Here is a 21,971-nt window from a genome sequence, read left to right as displayed (position 1 = left end):
TTTGCCACCTTCAGCTCCTTGGAGAAAAAGGTGTGACATCAATGCAAGAAAGAAGACGCTTTGAGGATTTGCAACTAAACACCAGAAGAACTCTCTGACAGTAATAACCATTCAACAGTGAAACGGTCTCCCTCAGGAGGAGCTGAGCTCTCGTTCCTTGAAGGTTTTGAAGCAGAGGCTGGATGGTCATCGGTCATGGGTGCGTTAGCTGAGATTCCTGCAAAGGGTGGGGGGGCGGTTTTGGACTGGATGATCCTTAATGATAATAATAATAACAATAAATTTTATTTATACCCCGCCCTCCCCAGCCAAGACTGGGCTTAGGGTGGCTAACACTAGGTATAAAAACAACTGATTAAAATACAACTTAAAAACAAGACTAAAATGCAACATTAAAATGCAGCCTTCTTTCAGTAGAAACTCAAATCAAAAACTTTTTGGGGATGAAAATGTCAAATCTTCATCAAGGCCAGCTATCCAGACTGGCCCTATGTGGGCCAGAAAAAAGCCACGCAAGTCCCCAAATAGGAGTTCCATCACAGAAGGAAAAGGAAAGAGGGGGAGGGGATCAAGTGGATTCCAAGCCAAAGGCCAGGCAGAACAACTCTGTCTTACAGGCCCTGCGGAAAGAAATCAGATCCTGCAGGGCCCTGGTCTCATGAGGCAGAGCGTTCCACCAGGCCGGGGCCAGAGCTGAAAAGGCCCTGGCTCTGGTTGAGGCTAGTCTGACTAGTCTGGGACCTGTAGGGTATTGGTATTTATGGACCTTAAGGTCCTCCATGGGACATACCAGGAGAGGCGGTCCCGTAGGTACGAGGGTCCTAGGCCGTGAAGGGCTTTAAAGGTCAAAACCAGCACCTTGAACCTGATCCTGTACTCCACCGGGAGCCAGTGCATCATTTCCAGTACTACAGTTCTATGATTCTATGCTCCCTACCATCTAGCCATACATAAAGTTTATGAAATAAGAAAGAAGTAATAGTTATTTAAATAAACAAGCAAACACCAAACACCACGCTCTCATCTTCTTTTGGGTGTCCCCTGAAGCTTCAAAAACCAGTCAGTGTTTATCCTCTTCCTTCCGAGGAGAAAGACCACCACCAGGCAGGTATTTTAAATTTAAATATTAAGAAACCAAGCCCCAACCCCGGACCCTTTTGAAATGCCCACACAGATCTGACCCAGACCCCTCACCTTCCACCTGGGGGTCATCCGCGGAGTTGTTGCTGGCTCCATCGGCCTGGCCATCAGCGTTCTGCAGGGCGTGTTGGAGGCTCAGCTTGTGACAGACCTCGAAGGCCTGGCCCACTGTCCGAACGACCCGCATGGCCTGCGTCTGTGGGGAGAGAGAAGGCCCACCTTAGGATGAGGAGAGACGGGGGGAGTTAAGGCAGCAGCAGTGGTGGGGAAGGAGGAGGTCCCGTGGCAAAGGGCCCCCCGCCCAAGCCAGCCCACCTTCTTCTTGGATTTGAAGACGTTGCACCGGAAAGAGTTGTTTGCGCCATCCCTGGCGATGTAGCTGAATATCTTCAGGTCCTGGGAATCATGAGAGACGTAGAAGATCCTGAGGAGAGGAGAGGAGGTCCGCAAAGTGAACCGGAGGAAAAAGCGTCTCCAAAGTCCTGGGCACAGGGGAATGGTAACAGCATAGCTTGGGAGTTGCCTTAAGGTAAAGGTAAAGGGACCCCTGACCATTAGGTCCAGTTGCGGACGACTCTGGGGTTGCGGAGCTCATCTCACTTTACTGGCCGAGGGAGCCGGCGTGCAGCTTCCGGGTCATGTGGCCAGCATGACTAAGCCGCTTCTGGCAAACCAGAGCAGCGCACGGAAACGCCGTTTACCTTCCCGCTGGAGTGGTACCTATTTATCTACTTGCACTTTGACGTGCTTTCGAACTGCTAGGTTGGCAGGAGCAGGGACTGAGCAACGGGAGCTCACCCCACCACAGGGATTCGAATCGGCGACCTTCTGATCGGCAAGTCCTAGGCTCTGTGGTTTAACCCACAGCGCCACCTGCGTCCCAAAGGAGTTGCCTTGCACTGTGCCAAACCCTTCCCTTGTTTCCCAGGAATGCTGGGCAGATTGTCCTTTAGATTTGCTCCAATGAGGTGGAAGCAATTACCAGCTTAGGAGATTGAGCCACCTGGACCAAATTAGCAGCTTTGCCAATCTGGTAGTGCAGAGGACAGCTGTCAGGGACTGCCTGGGTGGGTCAGCAGGGGAACCCCAGGAATTTGCACTAGCACAGACAGAGAGGCCAGCTGGCACTGCAGAGACCAGCTGGAACGGAGGCCGGGTTGGCACTCCCTATTGAGGACAGCAGGACCCATATGTGCCCAATGGGCAGGGGGGCAACTGAAGGGAGCTGAGCCACTAGTGGTCATCTTTAGCTCACCAAAGGGCCAGGGGTCAATCTGCTCCATGTCATCTCTGGGCAATGTGGAATAATAGGGCAGCTTTGCATATATGTTGTGTTTTTATTTATCATAGTTATTAAGGCACATGGCCACTTACTGCCACCAGTATATATGAAAGTCTGGTTCCTTTAAGAATACACAGAACCTTCATTCTCAAAAACAATGGAACTCACAGGTGGGTAACACCATTTATTTTTATAAATCTTATTTGTTTGCAAAGGGAATATTTGAATGACTTGATGCTATATTACACCTTTGGAGCCGCGCTGGATCTTTGGGTGCATGCAGGGAGAATCCGCAGCAGCCTACCTGTAAACTGGGTCGTGCATGACCACCATCTTGCCCTCATCCCAGGCCCACTCCTTTCTCTGCAGACAGGAACAAAGAATTAGTATAGCCCTCTTCTCCTCCATGAATGTGCATAGTGCCCTTTTAATGCAATCTAAGTCGGTGGCCATCTCTGCCTCCTGTGGACGTGAGTTCCACAGTTTAACTGTGTGCTTTATTTCGCCTGTCCTGAATCTCCCAGCACTCAGCATCACTGGAGGACCCCATTAGTTTCTAGAATTAGTAGAGAGGGAAAAGAAAGGTCCATCTACTTCTTCAACCTCATGCATGATTTCCTTTATTTATTTATTTGTTTGAAAAGTTTTTATTATTAAAATAATTCAGCATTAATACACACATATTGCGAATATAAAAGCATACATACATTTCATACAATCCTTAAAAATGTTCAAACATACCTACACTCAATCCCACAGATCATTCCTTTTCCCATCACCATCCACCACCCCTCACCCCACCTTCGTGTTAGACTTCCACAAGTTGCAATTTCCTTCCACTTCTATTACTTTCTTTCACACACCTTTAACCTAATTTCATGCTTCTTTTTCTATTACACATTGTTACCCATCTTATTTAGTATTTCAGTATTTAAAATGGAACTTGTTTATTCTAATCGGAGTTCTGATTTTTCAATATGGTTTTGCAAGTATCCTTTAAACACCTTCCAGTCCCTGTCTATCTTCTCTTTTGAGATCATTCCAATTTCTCCCGCTTTGGATATATTGTAATACTCCAATAATTTGGCAAGCCACTCTGTTTTTGTCGGTATAATACCACTTTTCCAATTTTTTGCAATCAATGATTTCCAACCAAGAAGTTTCAAATGTTGCTAAGGGAGATTGCCCTCCATCCCCTTGATCATTTTTTGCAGGATGAGAGGGTGGGGGCCCTTTCTCTGCCCCCTCCCAGCTCTCCAGCACGCCTCCTCTAGGCCCCACTCCTCACCTTCTGCTTCTTGCGCAAGATCACTTTCACTCCATCCACCGAGATGATGATGTTGACCTTTTTCTTTTTGATATTCTTGGCCTTAAATTCATACTGCGGGAAGGAAGAGGGCGGAGAGATGCATTAGGGTGGCCAGTTGCTGTCCAGCTTGGCCCCAAGGCTTTGCAGTGGGTTGGGGAAAAGGCCATGACAGCAGCCCTGTCACATGGCTAGTAGATAAAAATACCTATCCAATTTCCACCTCTAGATTTCATGCTGGTCAATTTGTAAATGCAACCATTTGCACCCAAAGCCTCCTGCTGCATTGCCCACCCTGATTTTTGTTAATTGCAGACTGCAAAGACCCTCCCCCATCTTCCTCTCTCTCAACTGTATGTGCTGGGCTTTTTTTATCTCAGCTCAGGAGGGAGGGAGGCAACTCAGGCCTGCAGTGGGAATGTTGAAAGACCACTTGTGGGGGGCTGTCAGACTGAAACGGCCCCTGATGTGGCTGCACCACTTAAATATTCATTAAAGCGGGTTTTGAACGAAGCAGCAGAACGGAGCAGTTTCTGTGTGTGTTGTAGCAAACAAAACAGCCCTCCCCAAACCCCAAATAAAATCATTTGGAGAGAAAGTCAGACGAATGATGATGATAATAATAATAATTTATTACTTATACCCTGCCCATCTGTCTGGGTTTCTCCAGCCACTCTGGGTAGCTACAAAATATTAAAAATACAATAAAAACCAGACATTAAAAACAGGGCTGCCTTCAGATGTCTTCTAAAAGTCAGATAGCTGCTTATTTTCTTGACATCTGATGGGAGAGTGTTCCACAGGGTGGCGCCACTACCAAGAAGGCCCTCTGATTTCATCCTTTGATTTGAAGGGCTCAGTCTTGGAATGCAGGGTGTGCTTACTCAATGGGGTGCAGATGTGTGAACTCTGCACATCCTCAGAGGCGCCAGCATTTGCTTCATGCACTCAGAGGCAAGGGTCCCAAGGTCAGTCTCAGCTGTGTTTTAAGCCTTCCTTGCTTGACCTTCCATCAGTAGCCTTTCTCCACCCTGCCCTGAACTTTGCTTTCTACCTACTCAGTCAGAAGGATGGATTAGCCTAGCCTGGCCTCCCCCCACCCACAACCTTGGGTCCAGAGTTGAAGGCAGCAAGCAGGCAAGAACAGCCCCCGCCCCAGGCAACCACTTGGTCCCCGTTAAGCTGTGACCTCTTGATCAATCCATGAATTATTACACAGGGCAAGCTGTTTAGAAAGCTAAATTTAGCCACAAAGTGTGAACACACAGAGAAAGGGAGAGAGGGGAAGGAAGGAAGGAAGGAAGGAAGGAAGGAAGGAAGGAAGGAAGGAAGGAAAGAAAGAAAGAAAGAAAGGCCAGCCAGCTGTGTTCTTGTTTACACAAAAAAGAGGGACAGGGTATGATCCCTGCTGAAAGGACAGCAGCCGCTCCGCCAAAGCTGTTCCTTCAGAAGCATTGCCACTGCAACCTCTGCCTGTGGCTAAGAACATGGATTCTCTCTTCCCTAACACACACACATACCGGATATGCACCTGTGGAACCAAAATCTGCCCTTTGCCCAAGGGCAGAGCCAGGTGCTGCCTGTTCCTTCGAACACACCCTTTCCCCCAGCCAGGAGACCTTCTAGCGGTTTCAGACTACAACTCCCATCAGCCCTGGGCAAAGGCAGTCCTAAGAGATCTGTTTCCACTTTTGAACTGCTGGGACTGCCCAGGCGTGGGCTGCTACAGCCCCATACCCCAGTAGGGCAGTGCAGCTGCGCGGAGAGCCCTTTTTGCTTCCTCAGGATGGCGGAGGCTGCCCCCTTGGGCTGTTGGAGCTGAGAACCTCTCCAAGGCGTGAGAAGGGGAGCCATGCCAGGGATGGGTGCCAGCTGGCTGCTGCCCTCTTCTGCCCTCAGCACTCACGCAGAGCCGCTCACTGCTTTGAAATTGGGACTGGAAGCCAAAGAATATTTGCACCCCAGAGCAAGGGTGCAAGAGATTGGCTCCTCCTGAGACCTGTGCTTTGGTTCCTCTGCGCAGGTTCTGAACACATCCGTCTGTTCAGGGGAAGAGGCCAAAAGCCGCTGGATCTGATATCAGAGGGGCTCAATCGCTACTGTTATTATTAATTCTTAAAAGCAGGTTTGCTTCTTGGGAGAAAAGCAATGACAAACCTAGACAGCATCTTAAAAAGCAGGCATCACCTTGCCAACAAAGGTCCGTATAGTTAAAGCTATGGTTTTCCCAGTAGTGATGTATGGAAGGGAGAGCTGGACCATAAAGAAGGCTGATTGCCGAAGAATTGATGCTTTTGAATTCTGGTGCTGGAGGAGACTCTTGAGAGTCCCATGGACTGCAAGAAGATCAAACCTCTCCATTCTGAAGGAAATCAGCCCTGAGTGCTCACTGGAAGGACAGATTCTGAAGCTGAGGCTCCAATACTTTGGCCACCTCATGAGAAGAGAAGACTCCCTGGAAAAGACCCTGATGTTGGGAAAGATGGAGGGCACAAGGAGAAGGGGACGACAGAGGACGAGATGGTTGGATAGTGTTTTCGAGGTTACCAGCATGAGTTTGCCCAAACTGCGGGAGGCAGTGGAAGACAGGAGGGCCTGGCGTGCTCTGGTCCAGGGGGTCACGAAGAGTCGGACACGACTAAACAACAACAAACCACTTGGAAGTTTGAGCAAGACTGACATCTGCAGCTCCTTCAGACATTGGGACCTGAACCAGTACAGTGGTACCTCGGGTTACAGATGCTTCAGGTTACGGACTCCGCTAACCCAGAAATAGTACCTCGGGTTAAGAACTTTACCTCAGGATGAGGCGGCGCGGCAGCAGCGGGAGGCCCCATTAGCTAAAGTCGTACCTCAGGTTAAGAACGGACCTCCAGAACGAATTAAGTTCTTAACCTGAGGTACTACTGTAGATTCAAACGACAATAAGAGAGATGCCAGCTAAACATTAGAAGAACTTTCTGACAGTAAGAGCTGTGTGACAGTGGGATGCGTTAACTCAAAAGGTGGTGGGCATCTGTCAGGGGTACTTCAGCCGAGATTCCTGCATTGAAGGGGGTTGGACTAGATGACCCCTGGAGATCCCTTCCAACTCCACCATTCCACTTCTGCCAGGCTAGGAATAATTATTGACGACGACGATGACGACGATGATGATGATGGTGGTGTGTGTGTGTGTGTGTGTGTGTGTGTGAAAAGGACTCCCAGCATTTTGGAGCCTTAACTCCATATCGGGATAAATGGTGCATGACCAACAAAAATATTTGCACCATGTAAAGGACACAGAAACCAGTCCAACTTACTTTTTCTTTCGCATACAAAACACAGTTGGCCCTGCCAGATTCTGCCTCCATTTGCACCGCCCTTCTGGTTCACATTTCCTTATGGGCCTGCATTCCAATGCACAACTCCCCTCTCACAAAGAAGACAGAATCATGGAGTTGGGAGGGACCCCCAAAGGTCATCTAGCCCAACCCCGTGCGATGCAAGAGTGTTAAGAGACTCCTAACAGCAACCTCCGTGCAGCACTCCCCCTGATCCTGCCTCTGTTTAGAAAGCCAGTAATAGCACAACCCGTCTCCCTCCGCCTAGCTTCCATCTCAAGAGGACCAAAGCAGCCACAGAAAACCTCAACTCCACCCCCCCCACCCTGAGACAACCACCGCCAAGCACCTGCCCAGGTGGAGATGCCCACTGGGCACATGGGCACCCGCCTACTCCAGAAGAGAAAGCTTAACTATATAATAATAATAATTTAATAATTTATTATTTGTACCCCGCCCATCTGGCTGGGTTTCCCCAGCCACTCTGGGCGGCTTCCACAGAAAACCAAAAATACACTAAAATATCACAGATTAAAAACTTCCCTGAACAGGGCTGCCTTAAGATGTCTTCTGAATGTCAGGTAGTTATTTATCGCTTTGACATCCGATGGGAGGGCGTTCCACAGGGCAGGCGCCACTACCGAGAAGGCCCTCTGCCTGGTTCCCTGTAGCTTTGCTTCTCGCAATGAGGGAACCGCCAGAAGGCCCTCGGAGCTGGACCTCAGCATCCGGGCAGAACGATGGGGGTGGAGACGCTCCTTCAGGTATACTGGGCCGAGGCCGTTTAGGGCTTTAAAGGTCAACACCAGCACTTTGAATTGTGCTCGGAAACGTACTGGGAGCCAATGTAGGTCTTTCAAGACCGGTGTTATGTGGTCTCGGCGGCCGCCCCCAGTCACCAATCTAGCTGCCGCATTCTGGATTAGTTGTAGTTTCCGAGTCACCTTCAAAGGTAGCCCCACGTAGAGCGCATTGCAGTAGTCCAAGCGGGAGATAACCAGAGCATGCACCACTCTGGCGACACAGTCCGCGGGCAGGTAGGGTCTCAGCCTGCGTACCAGGTGGAGTTGGTAGACAGCTGCCCTGGACACAGAATTGACCTGCGCCTCCATGGACAGCTGTGAGTCCAAAATGACTCCCAACTGGCAAAACATGTTTACTGCAGCTGCACAAAAAGCATTTTGGGCACCGTTAATCCCGTGCAGGTAAGATATGATCAGGGTCCTGAACTTTTATTGGTGTGGGGATGGAGAACATTCATGCAGTCATTTACTGCATTTCTATCTCACATCCCCCCCCCCACCCTGTGAGGTAGAGCTTACGCAGAGAGTCAGTGATTGGCGCAAGGTCACCCAGTGAACTTTATGGCCAAGAAGGATTTGAACCCTGGTCTCTCGGGTCTTAGTCCAACAATTAACCACTACACCACCACCGACTTCCCTGTTATGAGCCTCTGAGAGATCTGACAACAAATTCTCATTTTTCCAACAGCAACTATCCAGATGCCTCTCAGAAGGCCAGAAGGAGGGCTCAGGATCTCAGCTGTCCCCAACCGGCAGTATTCAGAGGTAGACTTTGTGTTAACATGGAAGCTTCATTTAGGTGCCCTGACCACTAGCCCCCAAATAGCCACCACTTCTCCATGAATTTATATAATCCTTTTCAATAGCCTCCTAAGCCACTGCCCCTCACCATATTTTGTGTCAGCGAATTCCAAAAGTTAGCTTTGTGAAGAAATCATTTTTTAAAAAACCTTTTAATCTCCCCCCCCTTTGTTCTTGTTTTTATTATGTATTTTGTGTTTTTATCTTGTATTTTTATGCCGTGAACTGCCCTGAGATCTACAGATGAAGGGTGGTAAACAAATTTAATAAATAAATGCATGCATGCATAAAATATTATCTGCTCTGAATTTACCTGGGACTCAGATATACAGCTGCAAATATAACATTTTGAATGTGTTGCAAAGTGCAATATACAATTGTGACACCAGATGACGACTGTGAGCTATAGCAGATTCAATGCATTTTTCAAAACAGTTTTTTAAAAAGCATTTTCACGATTTTAACATGTGTAGATTCCACCCTGCTGATCTTTCGTTGTTGTTGTTGTTAAAGTTTTTATTTAGAAAAAAAACTTTACTAAGTGGTTTAAATATTTTGCAACGAAGCAAAACAAAGAGTCAGGTGGCGACTTGCTATTATAGATCCACTTGCTATTATAGATTCAAATGGATACGACATTTGAACCCGAATGAGTTTTATCTGAAGTGAGACAAGGAAACAGGATGGCTGTTCCTGCAGGAACAACGAGGCCTCGCAGCAGTGGATATCAGTATGTACCAAATCAGTACCAAATGAAGTATGATTCGGTGGGAGCCAGCCAGCCATGCACTTGCGTCTTAATATATGCCAGAAAACACCCTCAACATGGCAGCGGAGTCCATCGGCACATGAAACATGTGCATTTGGTGAAAAGTGCATTTCATTTAGTGATCTCCCCGCCAACCCCACCCTGAGCTAAAACAGGATGCCAGAAGGTGAAAACCTCCCCTGTACACATTTCTTAGGGCTGTGCATGATTTCACAAGCATCAGTCATGTCCCAGTTGCAGAATGAAATGCGCTTGCAGAAGAGCGTGATGGATGGAGCCTCATCAGAATTATTTGGCGGGGGGAGGGGGGAGTTTAATGAGCACAGGCCTCCCTTTGGCAGTCAAGAGGCGTTTCTGCAGAGGCACTGCAGACACAAGGAGAATCCCTAATGCTGCCGTCTTGTGCGGGCAGAGAAGGCGCCAAGCGCATCCTGGATACTAAATAATGCATCTCCACACCTCCACACACACACACCCCCGACCTCCCTCTCCTCTTCATTGCAAAGGAGCTATTTCGGGCTGCATGGATTTCCAAGCCAGAGAGAGGTGGGGAAGAGATTCATTCACTTAGCACGGGAAAAGAACAAAAATCCCTTGAGCCAGTCTTCACAGAAAGGACTCCCCGAAGAGAAGCAGAGATGGAAGGCAGGATGTTTGGAGGAGGAAAACGAAGCGTGGGGTCGGGGGCTGGCATGCATGGCCCCATCATGCAGCAAGCTGAAGCAGCCTGCTTTAAGGTAGTAGGGCTTGGAGGGTGCGGTGGGGGGCAGATGTCTGGACAGCGCAGCTAGGCTTTTCCCAGGGGGTGGTCCCCACAAGGGCTGGAATGCTGGTTAGGAAGAATCTTTGGCTGCTCACCCCTTCTTGGAAGCCAGGCCAGCCTCCAGAAATGAGCTTCTTTGCGAACGGAGGATGCTGTTGCTCTTGAGAAAAAAGCGTCCGTTTTCCGGCTCCCACGCTCACCTCCTGGCGCCAGGATGCCTTGTTTGAATCGCTTTGTGTGCTGGCACAAGCCGGGGCCCAGATGGCATAATGACACAGACCGTTCCTGAAGCAGCCAGCGCACCCCACGCCCCTCGTGCAGGAACGCACAGCCTGCCCCCATCCCAGGACTTGGCCACCTCCCCGGGGGGTGCATTTCGTGACTCGCCACGCCTGTGTTCATCTGTCAGTACAGCACTGGCTGGCTCCAGGCTCCGGCTCAGAAGGGGAGCACGGGCAACATCAGAACAGGGGCAGTTTTTTTAAAAACCAAATCAGCATGCCAAGGAGTCAAAATCATAGTGCTGGAAGGGACCCTGAGGGTCATCTAGTCCAACCCCCTGAAATGCAGGAATCTCAGCTAAAGCATCCCTGACTGGTGGCCATCCGACCTCTGCTTAAAAACCTCCAAGGAAGGAAAGCCCACAACCTCCCAAAGGAGACTGTTCCACTGTCAGAAAGTTCTTCCTGATGTTTAGTCGGAATCTCATTTTTTGTAACTTTAAGCCATGGGTTCGAATCCTACCCTCCGGAGGAGAAAACAAGCTTGCTCCATCTTCCATGGGACAGACCTTGAGATATTTGAAGCTGGTTATCATATCTTCTCTCAGTCTCTTCTTTTCTAGGCTAAACGTTTCAACTCCCTCAACCCTTCCTCCTAAGGCTTACTTTTCAGGCCCTTGATCATCTCGGTCACCCTCCTCTGCACACCTTTCAGCTTGTCAACGATATAATAATATGAATTAGCAAAGGCCAGCTGGTATTATTTTCAGCAGCCTGCTGAGGTTCCCACCATTTGCTTCCAGGCAGCAGATAAAGGGCAGGTAGGAAATAAAATAAAAATTGAGACGGTTTGGAGACAGCGGCCTTTTAATGGAAAGTTATAGGTTGCTGGGCAGATACAAAGGAACATCATGCTCAGCCACACACGGCACTCTTCCAGGAGATCTCCTCCAAAAACACCCACACAGGAGCGGTGACATTCGAAGGTGCCCCAAGAGAGGAGGATCTGAGTATTCTGCTTGGGTGCTGTCAATGTTGCCCCGCAGGGCAAGACAAGGCAGATTTTGGCTAAACATCAGCAGAGACTTCGTTATGGTTAGGAGGTGTTCACCACTGCAACAACCTGCTTCCTTTCTGCCAGGGATGCTTACGTTCCTGCATTGCCTGCCCTGCCCTAAGCAGGGGTTGGAGAAGATGGTCTCTAAGGTTCTTCCTGACTCTATGATTCCATCACTGCGTTGACCAGACACTGCACAAAGCCAATCTTCATGCGCTGACTGCATCCACAGTCCTTTTTTGCACTGTGTACACAGTGATTAACACCTGCCACCCAAGAATCTTGGTGTGATCCTATGCATAATTATAACGGATCCACAATGCTTTGTCAGAACACTGTATTGTTGCCGGTACCTGCTAAGGCCATTTTCATTTAGGCAACCCTACCCAGACATGTAGGGACGCGGGTGGTGCTGTGGTCTAAACCACAGAGCCTAGGACTTGCTGATCAGAAGGTCAGCGGTTTGAATCCCCATGACGGGGTGAGCTCCCGTTGCTCGGTCCCGAACCTAGCAGTTCGAAAGCACGTCAAAAGTGCAAGAAGATAAATAGGTACCGCTCTGGCGGGAAGGTAAACGGCGTTTCCGTGCGCTGCTCTGGTTTGCCAGAAGCGGCTTAGTCATGCTGGCCACATGACCCGGAAGCTGCACGCCGGCTCCCTCGGCCAATAAAGCGAGATGAGCGCCGCAACCCCAGAGTCGGTCACAACTGGACCTAACGGTCAGGGGTCCCTTTACCTTTACCCAGACATGTAGAAGGTTGGTGTATGTTTTAATCTGTTTTTAATTTATTGCCGGTAATACTTTTTTTTAACGTTTTAAATAAGCGTTGGCTGTTTTTACTGATAATTGCTTTATTCTTTTTTTGGTTTTTTGGTGGTGGTGTTTTTTTACATTTATATAAATTTTAGGAAATAAGTAAAATCAATAAGCGTGGCTCTTGTGCTTGGGTCCTGCGTACAGGATTCCAATAGGCATCTGTTCAGCACCGTGAGTAGAAAATGCTGCAGTAGGTGGGCCACTGGCTTGATCCAGAAGGGCTCGTATTATATCCTTCACTCTTTAAAATTAAAATTAAAAAGTAAAGATATGGCTTATCTGTGCCCCCTCCCCTCCTCACGGACAGCCGTGTCCCCAAAGCAGCCGTGTCCCCAAATGAGGTCTATCCATCATGTTTAGTTTAGCTCCTTGACCCCTCCTTGGCTAACCCAAATCAGCATTCACACAAGCTTGCAGAGACTGCGCCAGCACCAGGCACGCCCCCACCACCACCCACACGGCTCTTGGGAATCCAGTTCCAGCAATTCTGAGCATGGCATTAAAAGGTCACCATTGCTTAGAGATTACATGTTTTGCAGGCTGATCCATCAGCCCATCTGCTATCAATCATCCCTGGAACGTGATCTCATAACTGCGGCATTTTCTTCTCAGCTAACAGAGTGACCATCACTCTGAGAGCAGGAGATGACCACGGCGATGGCGGCCACCATATATTGGAGCGACCCCAAGGGGATGCATCACGATTTTAGCTTTCTATTCTATTCTACTATTGCTAATAAAAAAGGCCATTTTTTTTGCCCTTGCAGAGATAAGGATGGAAACAGAGGGGGGCTAAGCAACGCTTGCGGTAGGCCAGGGGTGAGGGCTCCTTATTCTGCAAGATGAAATGTAGAATTATGTAAAATGCATGCAAATCTTCATGATTTGCATAATCACGAACTGAGCTCAGGTTATCTTGGCACATAATAATAATTATTTTTAAAGAGCCCTGCCTATGCAAAGCCCTCTCTCCACTGCAAAGTAGTATACCCAGATAGTCCAAAGATAACTTGCATATAGTCCTCATTCTTCCGTATGTGTCTTCCTTACAGTCCTGCCCGGTGGGTCGCTGACAGAGTGCAGATAGAGAGAGGGGGTTTTCTCCCTCTCCCACTGTTCTGGAACTCAGGGCAGTCTCTCAAAGCCAATTGGGTGCAGTGCCTGCGGAACTCACCACTGCAGACTGATGCATCCCTCCACATTTAGAGGAAATAGGCTACTGACTTCCAGGCACTGAGAAAGAGCCTATGCCTTCAGACTCTGTTGCTGTCAGGTCCTAATTTGGGGGGGGGGCGGCGGTTCCTATTGTGGCATTTGGTGAGTACAGAATGTTGCGCTAGAGGTTTAATCTCCTTGCTTGAAATTTGAATCCACTGGTTTGGGTGCTACCTCCCAGAGCAGGAGAAAACAAGTTGGCTCCATCACCCATGTGTTAAACCACTCTGGGAATTGTAGTTCTAGGAGGGGAAAGGGGGTGGGTCTCCGAACACCTCTCAGCACCTTGCACAAACTACAGAAAACAGCCACTTCTTGAAAGATAACCTATAAAGTAGAAGCAAGCTCTTCTTATGCTCTTTGTTGGCATCGATCTGTCTCAAGAGACAATGGAGTGTGCTGCTGAAGCTCTGAAGAGGCTCTTAAACATTTTGAAACCTGACGCCTTATTTTTTGGGGTGTATGTGTTGCTCCTGGCTTGTAGGGCTGCTGCTGCAATACTGCAAAAAGGCGCCCAATGCAATCAGCACGTGAAGCTGCCTGTGAATGAGGCCTGCAGTTGTATTATTGCAATGCACCTCCCAGGCCCGCCTTGCCCATAGAGGCTAGTGGCGCAGGGCGCCGAGGTGCCAAGTTCTGGAGGGCGCCAGGCGAGAGTCTGGGAAACACCGAACGAGCTGCCCGCCTCCTCCACCCCTAAAAAAAGCTGAAACTCTGGGAAAGGGTGTGTGTGTGCCAGAGGGATCTTTGCACCACAGCGCCAGATATGCTTAAGACGGCCCTGGCATCTCCTGACCATTCCCCCAAAGGGACAGAATCCCAGCAGGGTTTTTTAGGGGAGAACAAAATATGAATTCTCCACCGACTTCGCATGATGGCATTGTGCAAATCCACATTGACAGAGGGTGTCACTGGGAGAGCCTTGTGTGGTTTCCAACAGAAAGCCTGTGGCAGAACCAGAACCCCCAGGGTGGGGGTGGGAGGTACACACATGCACGACTGGCATGCTCTTGCATGCACCTTTCGACTGGACTGGCTCTGGACCTGACTTACCCACAGAATAATGACCCTTCTGGGGAAAAGTCATGCCTGCCTCTCTATTAACAATTAAGGCGTAGGAGAGGAGAACAGATTAATTTTGAGGCAGCAGAGCAAGGAGGCTAAAGGACAGTATCTCTGCTCTTTTCGTCCTTGCTCAAGAGCAAAAGCTTGTGCCACAAACCCTGCAAGCTAAAGCAGACTTGGAGGCAAACGGTAGGAGAGTAATTTACCTTAATTTTCTAGTCATTGAGTGGGGGAGATGGGAGATTTTCAGGGCACTGAATCCACCCCCTTGGTTATGCTAAACCTTACTCAGCTTCTCTTCAACTGGCTTCAGATTTTTTTTGCTTATAAATAATAATAATTTATTATTTATACCCTGCCCATCTGGCTGGGTCTCCCCAGCCACCCTGGGTGGCTTCCAACAAAGTATTAAAATACAGTGGTCTGTTAAACATTAAAAGCTTCCCTATAAAATGCTTATTCTCACCCATGAGGGCTAAGAACTTGCTTTGTGTGTGCTCCATAGCCAGTTTCCCGTGGCTGAGATCTGCGGTTCATAGCTGCTCCTGGAGGATCAGTTTGGCCCACTGCCTGTACTCAATCCGTGACTTTCAGAGCTCTCAACCTCCTCTTTAGAACTGCGATTTGTCAGGATATCACTACAGGGTTGGCAACCAGCACCAGGAGTCCCACCAGCCCAGGAATGTCACCCAGAAGACAAAAGAGGAGGGGTGGTGGCCAGCTGCAATGGTAGCCAAGATTGCTGGGCTTAGCAGAGCAGGACCTTTGTTTGCTACAGAAGCACACCCTTCTCCAAAGGAGTTACTGAGCAAGGGACGTATTCAGGGTTACAGCACTAAGTTGCTAGGACCTCAAAAAGTGTCAAATCACAGAGCTGTGGAACTGGAAGGGACCCAGGGGTCATCTAGTCCAATCCTCTGCGATGCAGGAATCACGAGCTCAAGCATCCATGACAGATAGCCATCCAACCTCTGCTTAAAAACCTCCAAGGAAGGAGAGTCCACCATCTCCCAAGGGAGACCGTTCCACTGTTACACAGCCCCTACGTGTCAGAAAGTTTTTCTTGATGTTGAGTCAGAATCTCCTTGTAATTTGTAGCTATTGGTTTGAGTCCTACCCTCCACAGCAGGAGAAAACAAGCTTGCTCCATCTTCCATGTGACAGCCTTCCATGTTCCAGGTTCAGGCAGTCTTTCTTTTGCATGGGGTTACATTCTGGACCGGAACACAGGTGGCGCTGTGGGGGTTAAACCACAGAGCCTAGGACTTGCCGATCAGAAGGTTGGCGGTTCAGCTCGGTCCCTGCTCCTGCCCACCTAGCAGTTCGAAAGCATGTCAAAGTGTAAGTAGATAAATAGGTACCACTCCAGCGGGAAGGTAAACGGTGTTTCCATGTGCTGCTCTGGTTCGCCAGAAGCGGCTTAGTCATGCTGGCCACATGACCTGGAAGCTGTATGCCGGCTCCCTCGGCCAATAAAGCGAGATGAGCGCCGCAACCCCAGAGTCAGTCACGACTGGACCTAATGGTCAGGGGTCCCTTTACCTTTACATTCTGGGCCCCAGGGGGGCCCATGTTAAGTGTTCCGTTCCACACTGCCCCGCCCTTCTAGTGCCATTTGGGTGACATTTTCAGGTCACTTCCAGGTTTGGCGCTGCGTGTGTGTGTGTGTGCAATCGCATATCAATCAGACATGTCTAAATTGGTAGTTGCCTTTATTTGAAGCTGGCTACCACATCGCTTCTCAGTCTCCTCTTTCCAGGCTAAACAGACCCAACTCCCTCAACCACTCCACATAAGGCCTGGTTTCCAGACCCTTGATCATCCTGGTTGTTCTCCTCTACACACCTTCCAGCCTGTCAACATCCTTCTTAAATTGTGGCGCCCAGAACCAGACACAGGACTCCAGTTGTGGCCTGACCAAGGCAGAATACAGCAGTGCTATTACCGTATTTTTCACTCCATAAGACACATTTTTTTCTTCCTAAAAAGTAAAGGGAAATGTCTGTGCGTCTTGTGGAGTGAATGCGTGGTCCCTGGAGCCGAATTGCCCAGGGGCGAAAAGCAGATCATGCTCTCTTTTTTTGAAAGAGGGGTGTTGAAACAAAGCCGCTGATCGGCAAGCAATCGGGGAGGGAGATAAGGGACGCTAGCAATAAAGGAGGCTGCCTGGGAGGGGGGAGGTAAAAGCCCATGGATCCTCAGGATGTTTGCATTAGGTCACCCCAAATTCACCATTAGATCACATACCATGTCCATGGCTACAGCCTGCACCAAAAAACCCCCACGCATCCACTGTTTCGTGGGGCCTCAATGGCACAAAAACGTGGTTACAAAGCACGGATCCACAAGGATCCTGAGGATTTTTGCATTGGGCTAGCCCAAACTCACCGTCAAATCACACATCATGTCTGTGGCCACAGCATGAACCACAAAAATCATACATCCACTGTTTCGTTCAGAATATTTTTTTTTCTTGTTTTCCTCCTCTAAAAACTAGGTGCATGGTGATGTTGGATTGAAATTAAGGGGTTATCAGCTGTAATGGTACAAAAGAATGTGAAAAAATAGTTCTTTTTTGTACATAAGTAAGAGTATAAGTTACAATGATTTAAGAAGATGGATAGAAAATAAGGTTTATAGCTGTAATGCTATGAGATAAGGATTTGCTGGATGAACAATTTGAACTGGAATACAAGAAGGGGAGGTATGAGGAGGTCAAGGAAATATGTTATTGGAAAATATGATATGAAACTTATGTGTTTTTAATGTTTTTTCTTTTTATTTTTTTTCCTTTTTTTCTTTTTCTTTTTGGTTTGTATAAAATGGAAAATCTTAATAAATATCTTCTTAAAAAGAAAAAAACTAGGTGCATGTTATGGAGCGAAAAATACGGCACTTTGCTTGATCTAGACATGCCTGTCTTTTCATTTTCACCTCTCTGCCTGTCCTCGACGGTCCTGAACAAGGAAACTTTGCTGAGGTTTTGTACTGTCCCCATTTAACTTTGACTCAATCAATTCTTAAATGTTTCCATCAGCTAAAAGGCAGAGGCTTGTTCCGTCAACCTCCCAACTTCAATTAGCCCACACTGAGAGGCAGGGAGGCGTAGTGAAGCGGTTGCGGGGCACAGACCTCCAGGTGGCTGGGGCTGATGGGTGATGGGATCCTGACAACATCTGGAGTGCCACAGATGTTCCTCACCACCGGTGCAGCAGTTACATGCCAGGCTGAAAGAACTGGAGGCCTCTCTCTCAGACAAGCCTACCTCGGAGGGTTGTTTGCAAAGGATAAAACAGGCAGGGAAATGGCAGCCCTATGGGTGGCCTTAAAAACCTTCTTCTGAGGCAGTTCTTCAGGAACTTCCCACCCCCAAACGCACATGCCAAGGGGTAGGGCCTTTTCGCTGGTGGCACCCCCAAATAAGTGTCTTCAACTGTAGCGTTCAGGCGCCAGGTTAAATCCTCTCCTTTAAAGCAAGGCTCCTGATCGATGGATTGCTGGTAGGAATATGGCTGCAAAGTTGGCTCCGCTGCCTTCTGACTTGGTTTATTTACATATTCTGAAAATGTGATTTATGGTTTCAGCGCCAGCTTGCCTCTCTGCTTCCCTTGTATTAACCTGGGTTCTCAGTGGGTTAATAGATTTATATTTTGCATGTCTGTCTCACCTTTTCCTCCAGGGTGGCATACCTGGCTCTCCCTCTTCCCATGTTAGCCTCTCACAACAACCCTGCGAGGTAGGTCATGCTGAGAGGCAATAGCCTGATAGATGAGATGAGGATTTGAACCCTGGCCTCCTAGGTCCTAGCAAGGCACTCTGAGCTTGCTTTGGCCTTGCTCTGACACTGCACCTCCAGAGGCAAAGCCTGAACGAATTATCTTGCCATGGAGAGAAAGGAGGAGTGCAACCTGTTCCATTTAATGCTGTGAGTGGCATTAGAAGAAGAGTCGTATCTCAATGCTAGGTCATCCACTTTGCATGCAGAAGGTTGCAAGTTCAATCCCCAGTAGCAGAGCACCAGCGTGGTGTAGTGGTTGCAGCATCAGATAAGCACCCGGGAGAGTCCAGGGTTCGAATCCCCACTCAGCCACAAAGCTCTCGTGGGCTGACCTTGGGCCACTCAGCCTAACCTACCTTGAGGGCTGCTGTTGTGGGGATTCAGTGAGGAGTGGGGAGAAGAACCATGTACTCCACTTTGAGCTCCTGGGAGATAAAGGTTAGATATTTATTATCATCATAACAATCACCATCATTCATTAAATTTGCATAAAGCCCTTCATCTGAAGATCGCAGGGTGGTTCACAACATAAGCATATAGAACGAGAATGCAAAATACATAACAAAACAAAACAAATAATGCCCCCCCCCAAATAAAACTAATCTCTAGGTAGGCCTTGGGAATGTCCCTGGTCTAGGGCCCTGGAAGGCAGAGGCTGCCAGTCAGTGCAGACCAGACCCGGGGGGGGGGGGGGGTTAACCCTTGGCCCTCCAGATGTTATTGGACTACAACTTCCATCAGCCCCAGCAAGTGCGGCCAACAACCAGGAAGGATGGGAGTTGTAGTCCAGCCACGCCTGGAGCTTCTTCCTTCACCCCAATTATGGACAACATTGGGCTAGATGGACCAGCAGCTGGTCTCAGAGTGAGGCCCTTTCCTAAACCACCCCCAGGCTCTGAAAGCAAGCATAGGCTACAAAGAACCAGAATGTAATGGGGGCCAGGATGCTCCTGCCAAGGAGCGCAGCAATCGCCGCCCCACTTAATATTCAAGAGGCAAGAATAATGACATCCGCTGTCACTGTCAAAGCTGGGGGAATTGGCTGGGGAGGAGGGAGGATTAGCTACAGCTCAGTCAGTCGCAGAAAAAGTCTGTGGCTCCAGGAGGCTACTAATAATCCAGGAGAAAGGCTGGCAATTTTTAACGCAGAAAAACCCCACACACATTTAAATGCAGGCTTAGCTTAGCCTTAATGTCAAGCCAACCCAGCAAGCACCAAATTTACATCCACCAAATTTACATTCTGCTCCAAGGGCTGAGCTTTCTCTCTGTTTGTTAAAGAACAGCTCTTGCCAAGAAGCCAGCCTGAGGGGGGCCATGGCTGTGTCTCTGGGTGGATCCAGGAGCTCCGAAAAGAACAGAGGGCTCCCACCACTCATTCTGGGTTCCTCACCCACCCTGAGCAGCAGGTAGGATGCAAGGGGGACACCTGTCCTGTGGAAAACTTTACCAGTATGGCTTCAAAGTAAAGCCCTGAAACACTGAAGCCAAATCTCACACCCAGCACCTTCGTGAGAAAGGGATGCCTTAAAACTGCCGAGAGTCAGTGTGCAAATATTTTGCCTTTGTTTGTTGTTAACTGCCCCATATATGCCCACTCGCCTGCTTGGATCTGTGGAACTGGCCACCTCATACCCGTTCCGGCATCTGTGGGAACTCGATCTCGTAGGGTGGCAGCATCTGTAATTTTGGAACTCTCTACCTGATGTCAGGAGCCCTTACTATACTCCTTTTGGTGCCTGCTAAAATCATTTTTGTTTAGACATGCCAACCCAGAAATTTAGAAAGTTGGTGTGAGCTTTAATCTGCTTTTAGTCCATCGTTATCTTAACTTCCCGAAGGTCTTAAATTATTGTTGTTAATTTTTCTCAGTGATATTTTCATTGTTTTATCCCATTTGCAAACGGTTTTTAAAATGTCAGTCCGATCCTATGACATTTCGTATTTGGCTGGCGAAGGTTCCTAAAATGCTCAGCTCTTATCACAGACTTCCTCACAAGGACCCTGGAGACTGCAGTTTAGCACAGGATTCGGAAAACTTTCTCTAGAGTTTCCCACCCTGCTTGCAAGCACCCCCACACCCTTCAGAAAACTACAGCTCCCATCCCTCCAGGTGTCTTGATCAGGATCCTGGTGCTGAACATAAGAGGACGCTGCTGGGTCAGGCCAATGGCCCATCTAGGCCAGCCTCTAGGTGCCTGGATGAAACCTAAAAACAGAACCCAAACATGGAGCCTTCTCCCTTTCTGTGGTTTCTGAAGCATAGCCAGGCCTGTGCAGAGCTTGTCTGAGGCCCAGGGCAAGAGTTCCCAAGTCAGCTGGGAGGCATGGGGCAATCTTGGCATGACAGTGTACGTCTGGCATGTACCTGGCGGGGAGCCCTGGCCAGCTTAGTCCTCTGAGACGCAGGGCAAGTCTACTCAAGCTCCTCTCCTGCTTCTGCCTGGGCCTGAACATTGCTGTCTCCAACTGTGGACATCACGGCTGGGAGCCATGGACAGCCCTCTCCTCCATGAATGTGCCTCCTGTGGGCGGGAGTTCCACAGGTTAACTACGCATTGTGCAAAGAAGCACTCTCTTTTATGTTGGAAGCTGAATCTTCCATCATTATTTCCCTTCTCTTCCCTCCCTCTCCCCTTTTATGAAGATCACCCGCTCTGAGACCCAATGGCTAATTCTCCCCTGGCCCCCTCGCTGGCCCAAGTAGTACCAATTCAGCCAGCTAGCCCTGGGGATTATCTAATTGATTTTTGAATTTCATTGTTATTCATGTTTTTATACTGTATTTTATGCTGCTTTTATAATTAAGTGTTTTAAATTTGTTGTTAGCCGCCCTGAGCCCGGTTGTTGAACCGGGAAGGGCTGGGTATAAATAAAAAAATATTATTATTATTATTATTATTATTATTATTATTATTTATCATTTAGCTTCACTGGGCGCCAAGTTCTGACGGACGGAGAAAGGGAGTTGCCATTTCCTCTTTCCACCTTCTCCACGCCACACACAATTTTATAGACCTTTGGCATGCCTGAAACTGCTTTAGGTTTGTCACGTAGATCTGGCTTTGCTTGGGAGCACATAGGTCCCGTCCCCCTTTCCTCCACTGACGCCGCTGCCTGGCCTCCCCACCCCCAGCCCTTTTCTAACTGCCAATTAACTGTCACAAGCAAGGCGCCCACGCCGAGCCCCAGCTGGGAAACGCGAACACAAGGAATGCCTTCCTCCTTATTAAATCTCGGAAGCCTTTTTATAAAAGGGGAGGGGGGAGGGGGGGAGGGCGGAATGGCTGGCCCAGAACACAAGGAGGATGCTTCATAAAGCCACTCAGCACAGCTGATTAGGGGATTAGCGGATGCCAGCCTACAGAGCCCACAGGGTGACAGGGAGGGGGGCAGCCTAAGCGAGAACCCCTGCAAGGCACCTGAGCGCAGGCAGCTGTTGGGAAACAGGATTGGAGGGCCTTTGGCTGGCACAGCGGGGTGGAAACAGAGAGAGCAACAGGATTTTGGTGTGAACTGCAATGGTGGTAGTGGGCGAGGGCTTGTGCCCGCACTTGTGTTTTTCCTAGGACCCGCCGCAAAACACCCAGAGACCCTGGGTGGGTGGTTACTGTTTTGGGGGGACAGGGGG

The 21,971-nt window shown here is 48.8% G+C and overlaps 1 protein-coding gene across 2 annotated transcripts in view; it reads right to left on the bottom strand.

Moving 5' to 3' along the window:
* Positions 1 to 21,971, bottom strand: part of LOC310754860 (carboxyl-terminal PDZ ligand of neuronal nitric oxide synthase protein-like) — a 53,390-nt gene that overhangs the window by 16,616 nt on the left and 14,803 nt on the right. The window contains exons 3-7 of one of the 2 annotated variants that reach the window (XM_083597323.1): positions 18,697 to 18,765; positions 3,711 to 3,803; positions 2,727 to 2,785; positions 1,456 to 1,564; positions 1,195 to 1,336 (exon numbers count right to left, since the gene is read on the bottom strand). In XM_083597323.1, coding sequence (XP_083453449.1) covers positions 1,195 to 1,336; positions 1,456 to 1,564; positions 2,727 to 2,755 — 280 coding nt within the window. In that variant the 5' untranslated portion in view covers positions 2,756 to 2,785; positions 3,711 to 3,803; positions 18,697 to 18,765. The remainder of the gene's footprint in view (positions 1 to 1,194; positions 1,337 to 1,455; positions 1,565 to 2,726; positions 2,786 to 3,710; positions 3,804 to 18,696; positions 18,766 to 21,971) is intronic. The other variant, XM_083597322.1, reaches the window with a different exon arrangement.

The sequence above is a fragment of the Podarcis filfolensis genome (genome assembly GCF_964270895.1).
Source record: "Podarcis filfolensis genome assembly, chromosome: Z".
Taxonomy (NCBI): Eukaryota; Metazoa; Chordata; class Lepidosauria; order Squamata; family Lacertidae; genus Podarcis; species Podarcis filfolensis.
The sequence above is the reverse complement of the archived record's forward strand: the minus strand, read 5'-3'. Positions and strand labels throughout refer to the sequence as shown.